We start from the raw sequence: 12345 nt of genomic DNA, 5'->3' as shown, positions 1-12345 counted from the left end.
CGTCACTATCTCACTCACTCACTATATTGACGGGCCTGCCTTGGCTTGAGGTGTAGGAGTTTAAGCTGGTTGAGCTGTTCCTCCTGGAATCCTCTCTGGTGGGAATATTTTTCTTCGCGTTTTGGTCTGGCCTCTGGTTTCTGTGGGATAAGGAATTTATCTGCCGGGTGATTCTGGTGGCTTCTTGTTCTTCTTTTTCTTGCTGCTTCCTGGCTGCCCGAATTCAATTTTCTTCAGGTGGGAAAAGTCCACTGGTGGCGTCTGTTGCTGGATGTACATGACTGCTTGGTCAGTCATGTACCACCAGTCCTCGTCGGTAAAGATCGGGTGCTTGTTTATCAGCTCCAGATCTGCACGCCTGACGAGTTCCCTCCCGTGCAGCTTCTGGTTCATGGGTTTATGGGGTAGGGGAGGGATGTTGTCTACCATGAAAGGGTAAGGATGATCATGACGGGGGTAGCTATTGTCGCGCAGGGAATCTGCGATCTTGGTGAGCACATCCCTCACACACTTCTTGCTGGGCAGGGGGAGGCACTCACACGGCTCGTCTTCTTCTTCTCCCTCCGTTTCCATCGGCACTTCCTGTTCCGTCTGCATTTCCGCAGAGACAGGAGGGACGACTGCTTCCGAGGGGGCCGTCTCCTTGTTGTCGGCGGTCTTCCCCCGACTGCATGACCACCTCCCTAGCAACCTGCGTTGCCACGTCGGCCAGGGAGGCGGTCGTTTGTGTTGCCGCGTCTACCCCCGTACTGGTGGGGGTCGGTGCCACGTCCGGCATCGTGCGGGACACGAAGTACAGGGCGACCCTCAGTTGAGTCACCTCCCGACGCGTCTCTTCTAGTTCAGCTCTCAGGGGCGCACTCTCCTCCGCCATGGCGGGTTTGAACACGGTGATTGCGTCCTCGTTGGCTTCCCGCAGTGCTTGGCAGAAGGCGTCCACGTCGTCTTTGTGGCACAGCCTGCTTCCCCTACTAAGGTAGGAGGGCGGGGTGTCCACCTTTTCTTCTTGTTGGGCCACCTCTTCGTGTGTGGTGGCCAACTTCCGCTGCTTCCACGTCTTCAGATAGCTGCAGCTGCGCGCGTTTGTGGCGTGCGAGCCATCGCAATTTACGCACACTGCTGCAGTACCCCTCGGTTTGGTGCAGTTGCGTGTGTCGTGCGGTTTCCTGCACTTGACACACGCAGCCACGCCGTCGCATTCCCTGGCTGTGTGTCCCAGCTTTTGACACTTGTAGCACTGTAATTGTGCCACAGGCTTCCGCTTCATCTTCTTGTTGCCGCAACCGTTGCTCCCGACTGTGTTTAGCAGGAGCTCAACAGCAGCAGCAATCTTGCCTCTTCCTCCATTCCTACTTCTCGGCACGGCATTGGCTAGTGGCGTTGGCGTGTGCGAGTGACGGTAACAGAGTGAGCCGCAGCGAGTCGAGCAGCCTAGTGCGTCGAAGAAGTGCGTCGCGTTGCCACTATCTGTGCCTTTGTTGCCACACACAGCACCACTAACACTGGGTCTAGCTTCACCATCGCCAACACTCGCCACATTGTTACATTTCTTCCTAATTATAAACGTGTCCATTTTAAACTGGACAGTAAGGGACAAAAGATTAACAACTGAACCGAGTCACAGTAAGACTAACTGACCACTGGCGATGCCCAGCTCCGGAATATTTACGTTCGCTGCCAACATTAGCTGCGTCCTGCGTAACAGTATTGTGCGCCTAACAAGAAGTGGCCATGTAACAATGGTGTTGATTATTGTCAGGGCCGGCTCTAGGGAGAGGGGGGGGGGGGGAAGGGCGAACAGTGCCAGAGCCCAGGGCGGCAGATTTTTGGGGGCGGCAAATCCATCTTGTGTAAATGAAGGAATGTGAGAATAAATTGGAAATACAAATTATTCGTAAAATCAAGGGTCTTATTGAAAATTATCTATGGTACAGAAACAGTGTGCTCTGATTTATGAAAGAAACGTTTACACCAACAAAAATGGCTTAAAATTTATTGCACTGTAAACGTATCACTGACTGCTGCTTTGATCTTAAAGACATATTCACAACAAAGAGACGAATGAGTGTGATATGTGAAAATATGATGATGATGATGATGTATGAAATATATTGTGGGAAAAGTTGACTATGTCAAAAAAGGGGGGGGGGGGGGGCGCTTGACATGTTTGCGCAAGGCGGCAAAATCCCTGGAGCTGGTGCTGATTTGTGTAGTGTTGTACCTAGTGATTGTCAATAGAATTAACAAAAATGAATGAAGGGTCTTTGACGTTACAAAGTCCTTCTAGGGATCGCCATCAAATTCGGTGTCACTATTGCTCATTAGTTTCTTTTACAAGCTGCCAGCAGGCTGCTGTAGGAGGAAGTGGAGCTCGTCCTTGCAGCCAAAGTGCTGCGAGCTCATGGTGAGCTTTCGTTCCCCGCATACCTCCGTTCAATAAAAGTGTGTGAATAGTACAGATGCAGGGGACAAACCCTGTCGTTACAGTTCATCATATGCAGAGGTTGGAGGAGTAGCAGAAAGGACTACGCAACAGCTCGTAAAATCGGTATTTTTTTTCCTACATAATCATTACATACTATTATGCAAAAATGTATGTGCAAGTTTTAACAGATTTCCCAGTAAAGGATGAGGAAGGGGGAGAGAGCAGTGAGAAATGCATGTTTAAATATTGGGAGGGGGGGGGTGGGGGGGAGGTCCCTACTTTTAACTTGTGGCAACACTGACGTGCCATAACATCTCTGGCGCGCAAAAACTCTTTTGGGCCAAGGCAGCCATTATGTTCTGTCTATGTGATACTTTCGATGTGTAATGACGTATATCTGAAGTGTGACAATAAACGAGCTAATTGTTTTAACAAGTGGATCAATGGGGTGTTATTTATAATGATAAGGACCCAAAATACCCACACATACAGGACAAAGTATGAAAAGATATCCGGACATCCCACAGCTAACGTCACACACTCAGAGGTGCGCAACTACCCTCAGAACTTTGCACCAACTTTCGGGGCAGTGCCACTACACAGCTGCTACATCATTCATGCCACAAATCAGTTCCGCGCCTGGCTACGCACAGCCTCAATTTTCTAATCAAACTGAACAGTGTATAGTGAATGTGACCTCTCCTAGTACCTCGCCCACTTTTGCTAGACATCAGACAGCAATAACGACCGATCCGAGGAGTGTAACAGTTTACGGGCCCCCGGGCCTACCTCCCCCGGTTGACGCCATATTGGCTGCTCCCACACCTGTGGCTCAAACTGCCGACATTTGCAAAAACATAGCCCAACATATGGTTCGTGTTAGTCGACTCTATTTTTGATGCCACAAGCAATGACTCACAAGAATCACGCTTCGTGTGCTTTGTGGGACATTTGCATGACCATTTGGATTTGATTAGCGACATTGTGATCAGCCAGCCCCCTTCACCAAAATATACGAACGCTAATTTGTGAAAGACTTTCCCGAGCTCCGGACGAGATCATTCATCATATCGTTCATGAGGAACACCTGCACGACCACTCCCCATTGGGACTATGGCGACGACTCTGCACCCTCGCACCTGTGGATTTGGTACCTGCTACAGCATTATGGTCGATGTGGCTCGTCAAAATGTCAGAAGCATTACAACTACAGCTCCTACCACTCACCAACAGCACCTTGGATGAGAAGCTTTCGATTGGATCGAGCTTTTAGGATTATTAACAAGCGAGCGCACAGCATGAAGAGTCGGGGTAGCGATCTCAACAGTATGCCACCCCCCCCCCCCCTCCCCCCTTCAAGGTTTCGGGCGAGCACGTTTCCTCTGCGCTCACACTATGACTGGTGACATCTGCCCACCATCGCGGGGAACCAGATACAGCCTCCACGACATCCGCCATGACAACCAACACCGCACTGCAGTGCTCCACAATGGCCACAGCCAACACCAGGAGCTCTACATCACCCCCGCCTAATGCAGCCTGGCTGCTGTGTTGGTTCCACGCCAACTTCGGCGACGGGGTCACGAAATGTCGCAGCCCTTGCGCAGCGACAAATGCAGCTCGCGAGACGCGATAGGCGCAGCATCTCGTGCACAGGAAAAAAGACGCCTTACAGCAGCAACAGCATCTAACACGGTTGTCTATTCGCTCTTGACCTCATCTCAGGAGCTAAATTCCTTGTTGACAATGGTGCTGATATGAGTGTAATACCCCCAGTTCTCGCACCTACCGTGTTAACTTCCGCGCCCAGACTGTTACCCGTGGCTAATGACTCTCATATCAAAATGTTAGGTACGGCGCCTTTAACGCTCAGAGTGTCAAAAGACTTGAAGTATTCGTGGACTTTTCATGTGGCACAGGTGACTTGTCCTGTCTTAGGCATTGACTTTTTGTGACACCACAAATTTTCACTAGACATTCCATGAAGTACATTAGTCCACCAACCTTCGCAAAAGACTATCATCCTCACGGCCAATGCATTTGTATCACCCATTCGGTCAACAAACATTGACATTTCACTATTGCAGATCGAATGTGCTCTTCTTGTGGCCAAGTTAACTAGTAAAAGTTGCGATGTACTACTACAACGACAAGAAATCAGTGAACTCAAGCAAACGCAGGCCAAGTTCACCTCCCTTATCGAGCGTACCGAACTGACATTTCAGAGCGTGAAAACCGAACTCGCCTCACTTCGAGGTATTCGCTCTTAGCACAAACCGGCATGTGCCCAAATCATTGACTCATTGCTGGAGTGTTCGAATGCTAACGACGCACCCCGCGTGTGAAGCATGTTACCAATCACGAGCGGCGCATGTCACAAACTCAGTACGACTGAGGGCCCTCCGGTCAGACACTGACCACGACGCCTGAATCCACACAAACCCAAAGCGGCGAAAGCAATCATCTCGGACCTATTAAAAGCAGGCATTGTACGCCCATCCTCCAGTGACTGGTCATCATCGATTCATCTCACACTGAAGAAGGATGGTTCCTACAGACTCTGTGGCAACTATGGACGTCTCAATGACTGCACAATCATGGACAATTATTCAGTACCGAACATTCAGGAGTTCGCTTCTCAGTTGGCAGGCGCAAAAATTTTCAGTGTGGTAGACTGTGAAAAAGCGTATCACCAAATACCAATGTACCACCAAGATATCCCTAAAACGGCCATCACCACACCCTTCGGCCTCTGCGAATACGTTTACATGCCTTACAGATTGAAAAACGCCACCCAAACTTGGAAGAGGTTCTTAGATACAGTGTTACGACCCCTAACTTTCTGCTACATGTACCTGGACGACATTTTGATCTTTTCTTCCTCTCAGGAGGAACACAAGCTTCACATCCGGGCGCTGTTCGATACATTACAATCTCACGGCCTGATCTTCAACAAAGACAAATGCAAACTGAGACAGGATTCTGTTGTTTTTCTGGGTCACATAGTTTCAGCCGATGGTATCTGGCCTACCCAAGAGAAAATAGACATTATCAAACAGCTGCCGATACCAGAAACATACCATGAACTCTGTCGGTTCTTAGGAATGATCAGTTTTTTCCGCCGCCACATTCCAAGATCTGCCGAACTACAGGTCCCCCTCACAGACGCACTGCGTGGGCCACAAACGTCAGGCGACCAGCGCGTGCCGTGGACAGAGGTCATGCGTACGTCTTTCAAAAAACTCAAAACCACACTCATGGAGGCCATCACGCTTGCCCATCCACACCCGGATGCAACACTTTCGCTCACCACGGACACTAGCAAAATATCTATTGGCGCGGTACTTCAACAACACAGAGGAGAGGTGGTGCAACCTCTTAAGTTCTTTTCAAAAAAACTTTCTCCCTCTCAGTGCAAATGGTCCGCATTTGACAGAGAGCTCTTAGCTATCTACAAAGCCATTACATATTTCCGCGAAGACGTCGAGGGACTGCACCCTCACGATCTTTACAGACCACAAACCTCTCGCCCAAGCGCTCACAAACCCTCCAGCCGACCCACCTCCTAGGAGGTTCCGTTGTTTCGACCTCATTTCACAACTAATGTACAATACATTGGAGGATCCGACAACATAGCCGCTGATTATTTCTCCCGGATCTCGGGCACATCTTCCTCAATCGACTTCAATGCTCTTGCTCGAGTGCAAACAAATGATGACTCCTTGGCGAGCCTTTTATCTGACAATAATCACTCTCTGCGCCTGGCGCGCAAGACGACCCCTCGCACATGCTCGGAGCTATGGTGTGACACTTCCACTGGCATGCCACACCCCCTCGTCCCCTCCTCTTTGCGTCGCTCGGTGTTTGACACATTGCACAGTCTCGTCCACCCGAGCATTCGCGCAACTACGCACATCATTGCCGAGCGTTTCGTATGGCCTTCGCTTCCCAAAGACTGTCGCGACTGGTGTCGCACTTGTATTTCGTGCCAGCGGTCCAAAGTCTGGCGCCTCTGCACGCCCCCCTCAGGCGTCTTCCGCTCTCCTTCTGGCAGACTCCGCCACATCCACATCGACATTGTCGGCCCCCTTCCCTAGGTGGATGGTTACCGATACTTGCTTACTTTTATCGACAGAACAACTAGATGGGTACAGGCAACCCCTCTAGCCAATATTTCGGCCGGAACGGTCGCCAACGCTGTCCTCTCCACACGGGTTGCACATTTCGGCTGCCCCGAAACCATTACTACAGACCGAGGCCGTCAATTTGAGGCTGTCCTCTTCACAAAAATGTGCGAGCTCTTCGGCGTCGGCCGCATTCTCACGACAGCCTACCACCTCCAATCAAATGGCTTAGTGGAACGATGGCACCGCATGTTAAAGACAGCGCTAATGTGCCACGAGCAACAGTGGTTACACACCCTCCCGTGGGTACTGCTAGGCCTGTATATAAAGATGACCTGCAGTGCTCGGTGGTCGAACTGCTCTATGGCGAGCCGTTGACCCTACCAGCCGAGTTTGTCGAGCCTTCACCGCTCCAAGATACCACCGAATACCCTGTGCTAATCGAGAACATACGACAGATGATACGAGCGCAGAGAGCACCCGCTCCGAAAGCACACACTCCGCTTAAAACATTCTTGCACCAGCGGTTAGACACGTGTGAAGCTTTGATGCTTACGGACGATACAGTGCTCGCTGCCCTGCAACCCCCATACACAGACCCTTACAGGGTACTTAGGCACTTGTCGAATACATTCGACATCTGTATCAAAGGCAAACCCTCGACAGTGTCAGTGTCTCGACTCAAGCCGGCATGGGTCACTGCAGACGACGACCACCTCCAGCGACCCGACGCCACCGACCAGGACGGACGACGACCTCCACACTACCTCCTCCTCAAGGGACGACACGCCAGCCATGCCCCCTTCCCCAATGCCGGGAACCCTCACTGGGCTGAGTCCGAGGTGCACGCCCTTCTCCCCACCCTCTCCTGCTATACCCGTCACACACTTCTCACCTGACATACAACAACCCACTACCGTCTCCACTGACGTCTCACACTTTTCACTGTCTGACATCTGTATAACTCCCACAAATGATTCTCTCTTAGTCATCCACGTACCCCCCCCCCCCCCTCCCCTCCCCCCCGCTCCGCCAGCGTTGTCACCTTCCAACTTTCTGTTCTCCACTTCTCACCAATCCCCAATTCCTTAGATCCTCCCCTCATTCAATCTTTCATTGACGCCACGGGAACACTGTACGTGTTGTACCCTGTGTCTCCATCTCTATTCCCCCCCATCCCTTCTGTCACCTCACGAACCGGTCGCCGCATGCTCCCACTGGTGTGGCACCGTGATCACATTTTTCCATCCAAAAGGGTTCGAACCCCGGCCCCGCCCCGCCAAGTTCCCCCTCCGGATGAAGATGGCGCGACACATGCACCCTCCCCCCACAATAGCCAGGGCCTCGAGCTCCGCATTGCAGGGGGGAAGGGGGGCGGGGGCGCCTCTGTGGCAACACTGACGTGCCATAACATCTCTGGCGCGCAAAAACTCTTTGGGGGCAAAGGCGGCCATTATGTTCTGTCTATGTGATACTTTCGATGTGTAATGACATATATCTGAAGTGTGACAATAAATGTGCTCATTGTTTTAACAAGTGGATCAACGGGGTGTTATTTATAATGATAAGAACCCAAAATCCTGACAAACTATTGGGGGGGGGGGGCCAAAGCACCTTGCCCCCCCCCCCCCCCCCCCCTTAATAAGTCAGCGCCACTGTACGTGCCCATTGTGTATGTGCACTTCGAGCGTCAAAAAAGTTGAAAAGCATTTTCGCAATTCCCGCGAAAAGAACAGTTGAGGACAGCCATCCAAGTTGAGATCACGTGACTTGAAGTGATTTGAAGTGACGGACAGTCGGACAGTGACAGTGTGAATACACCTTGACGTGACGGACAGTGTGAATCGGCCCATAGATGTTACAGTTACACGGCACAGTGACAGTGTGAATACACCTTGACGTGACGGACAGTGTGAATCGGCCCATAGATGTTACAGTTACACGGCGCAGTTAATAGCTTATGTAACGTGGAACAAATAAATTACATTTATATACGACACAACCATACCTGTAAGCTTTCTTCTGTAGCCAAAATTCTTTTCCAGAACGTTATTGTTATTTGTTAAATAACAATAACGTCTCTCATCGTTTAGCCAGAGCGAATCACTCAGTTAATGAAAGAAAACAGCAAATACCCACAAATCAAAATCTAATCTTGTGGGTGGAGAGGGAAAACCATACCTCGTTAGCACGAAATGAAGTACAATAAAATATCTGTAAGCGGACACAATGGGCACAAGACATCTACAAAACCGCCATTTGTTTGCGCTGTGTGTGTGCTAATATCGTAACAAACTGCTATAGCCCTTATAAAAGTGTAATAGAAATGCTTGGAGAAATGAAATCGAAATCCTTAGAAGAACAGACGTAGTTCTCGCGAAACCTTGATAGATCAATTTAGAGACCATGTGTTCTAAAAATAGAGATTATGTTGCGTACCAAGGCATAGAGACAGTCGTTTATCTCGCGCTCAGTAAGAAAATGATATAGGACTGAATGGTTATAATTTTGGTAGGCTGTACCCTCCCCCATGCACTGCATAGGGGCTCGTGTAGATTAAAAGTTATATGTTTTCTTGAAGCAGTTCCTGTGTGACATGCTGACCGATTTTCCCTATGAACCCCATCATTATGTTATAGTGCGTTGACGCCCATTTTACTGCAAAGGATGAAAAATTCTCTACACATACAAGATGAAGAAAGAAACGAGAAAATTCACTTGTTGCCCGAAGTATTTTACTTCCGTTCAATAACTCTCATTAATCAAGGTCTCGTAAAAAAAAGAAAAACTGGCGTGATGCTGGTTACGATTTTCGGTGTTTTCTTATTCATTTCTTTGCAACAAGGATGCCTTTAGTAAAAAATCGTGGAAAATATGAGTTCCAGCAACTCTTCAAATCATCGCAAATTGGTCAAGAATTCTGTATCAATCTCTGACGCACATAGTAAATAAAAGAGTCAGAGATAATATGCGATTGCAGGATTTGACACAGATGGAACTTGGTAATGATGTTTTTGTGTTGTGTGATGTGGACTGAAAGAGTGTTGTGTTCCACAAATACCGATCAATCAAACACAATGAAACGACTTGCCTAACACCTTAACAATGGCGCAATCCGGCGACGGCAGAGGACCACCAAATATTAGCAGCAGATTTGGAGTGCCGTTTGCAATGTTTGGACATAGACAGGCACATCACGGTTTATTAATGACACATTCCGTAACGCCACTGGGTAAGAATAAAAATAAATATTCGAGAAGAATACAGTTCCTTTCTGCAATATAAATGTGATTTAACTGATGTTATCGAGGATACTTTCCTTAGTCGTGGTTTGCTCAGTTCAGTTACGTATTATGGTTTGTTTATTTTGAAGGGTTTCGTGCACACTAACGGAACCTTTTCAGATTGGCAAAAGTGATGTGTCGTGGATTTAGTTGTGTGCATTTTTATGTATTAAAAACTATGTCAAGTGTTCAAAACCAGTTCTCAGAAGAGACATAGTACTTTTCCACAGTGAAGTGTTCCAGGCAACGACTCATCGCGTAGTATTCATTATACTGGATACAATACTTTTTTTATTTGACACTGTAATCCAATAGAAACCTAAAAACATTTTTGTAGGTTGCATTAATAACAGTAACCCTGGCCTGTAGTGACTAGTGTGATGCTGAACCATTGGTTTTATTATTATTATTATTATTATTATTATTATTATTATTATTTCTTTCTTTCCTTCTTGTACATTAATTGTAAAAATGACAGCAGCAGCAGTATAAGCAAAGGGCCTCATTATATTCAATTTAAAATAGTTACTTTCATGACATTTTTTAGTTACAATGTTTGTTGTATAAACCCTTAGAATTTCCTCATGGGTGTGAAATATGTCAGAACTTTTTTTTATTTTCTTCTTCATTGAATCTCATTCACAATGTCGTATTATGAATGTAGTAGTCCTGTGTCTATTAATACAGACCATATAATAACACATTTTCTCCTGTAGCCAAAATGTAATCTCCAAGAACGTTCTGCACGTTAACAAGAGTGATTTTTGCTCTCATTAAACTCAGTTTAGTTTATTACGATGTACACAAGCGAAAATTCCAAAAAATCCATGTCACAAATGAACAATCTTGCCCTGTTTGAATTGCTACTGAAGTTTGTTAGTATTGTTAATTCACTAAGAAACGATAAAATGTTTTTGCAGCTTGATAATTTGCTCAATGCCAGCATAATGTTGCTCTAAAGAGTAATCATTTTACTGCCTAGTTCTTTAAATTCTTGTGCAACTGAATTTGGCTCGCTCACCTTGTAACGTGAAGTGTCCCCTTCCACCATAATGATGGCAGGTCAAGAGGAATATTCGATAAAGGTCATTGGCTTTGACGAGTGACGTAATGCTAATGACTGCTGTGACATCACATTTTTGTGTTTATATTCACAGTTTTGTTCTTAGTTGACAAAGCCAACGAATGTGAAAAAAGCCTGTTTGTGGTGACAGATTGATCTGTAGCTTACCCTGTTTGCAAAAATCACCCCTGATATCATTCTATAGTCAATGTATTGTTAGCACTATTTGTTGCTCATTTTCTACATCACTGATCTAAGCCGACAACCTGTACCAGATATTCCTGTTTATCCATGATGGCAGCAATATGTCCTGGTCTGGACTCCATGAGATAGTGAAGCAATAGGAAGCTATCTGGCTCCACGACTGTTCACCCTTTGCTCAGAACTCATACAGGTGACACAGAGCAGGCTCTAAGGAACCTGCGTATCTCTCTGTGGCATCACAGATGGGTATTAGCTGTCCATTCCCACAGTTTGGGAACAGTGAGCCAGATTTACTTCCCGAAAGTAAGACACCAGCTGAGTGCTATGGCTGTATCTGCTGATACAATCCACAATAGTTGATAGTGACTCCTGCCTTCAATGTTACGGCAAACGGCAGTTGTGTAGTGGTTTGCTCCACTGTAGACAAATAGACTTTTGTCGTAGAATTTATGCAATCCTAAAAGCTGCGGAATGGGTGTGGTGTGATCAGTGCAATAATTTACTTTTTTTCTGATTTGATATGTACCCTTCCAAACAGTACATGGATGAAATATTGCAGATTGTACAAGACACCCTACATATACTAGAACACAAGAGGAAAGCATGCATTAATGTACTGGGTGCCAGTAGTGATGGGTACAACCAAATGAAAACAACAGAGTCAGTTGGTTGTTGGAAAACAGTCATCTCATTCGGTTGTAGTTTTAAGTAATGGTTGAATTAGGCCTACTCATAAGAAAACTTATCTGCTCAAATTTGTAGCCATTGCTGAACTTTCAGGCCCACCAATACATCAGTTTAATTACGTGCATCTGGAGCCAACTAATACACAGCAATATATTAACCATTTTTGAATGATGAAATGAAGAATCAGTCTATTCAGCACATACTTAAATGAATATGTATGTATAATGTTTACTTTAACTATGGTGTACAGCCTGAGATGCCTTCACATCTAAGCTGTACCTCTGGGGGTTTGTGTGGCCTGATTGTACTCCTGTTATAGTTCAACTAACAAAAGCGCTGCAGACTTCAATTGGAAGAATGAATGGAGAGCTCCGCCAACTAATACACTAAAGAATGATTTCAGTTGAAATAATAGGTACATGGTTCAACTGACAGAAAAACTGCAGATTGGTTTCACTGAAAAGAAAGAAAAAATAATTCAGTCAACATGCACAACTGCAATGGACTGGGTCAAATATTTTCATATGGTTTGTCTGATACACTGGTTTCTCTCAAAAT

The 12345-nt window shown here is 46.8% G+C and overlaps 1 protein-coding gene across 1 annotated transcript in view; it reads left to right on the top strand.

Moving 5' to 3' along the window:
* The first annotated feature begins 9494 nt into the window (after positions 1-9494).
* The window catches only part of LOC124545157 (RING finger and transmembrane domain-containing protein 2), an 83374-nt gene continuing 80523 nt past the window's right edge, over positions 9495-12345 (top strand). The window contains exon 1 of the mRNA XM_047123991.1: positions 9495-9781. Coding sequence (XP_046979947.1) covers positions 9655-9781 — 127 coding nt within the window. The 5' untranslated portion in view covers positions 9495-9654. The remainder of the gene's footprint in view (positions 9782-12345) is intronic.

This window comes from Schistocerca americana, chromosome 8 (genome assembly GCF_021461395.2).
Source record: "Schistocerca americana isolate TAMUIC-IGC-003095 chromosome 8, iqSchAmer2.1, whole genome shotgun sequence".
Classification (NCBI taxonomy): Eukaryota; Metazoa; Arthropoda; class Insecta; order Orthoptera; family Acrididae; genus Schistocerca; species Schistocerca americana.
This window is presented reverse-complemented; position numbering and strand designations above follow the sequence as displayed.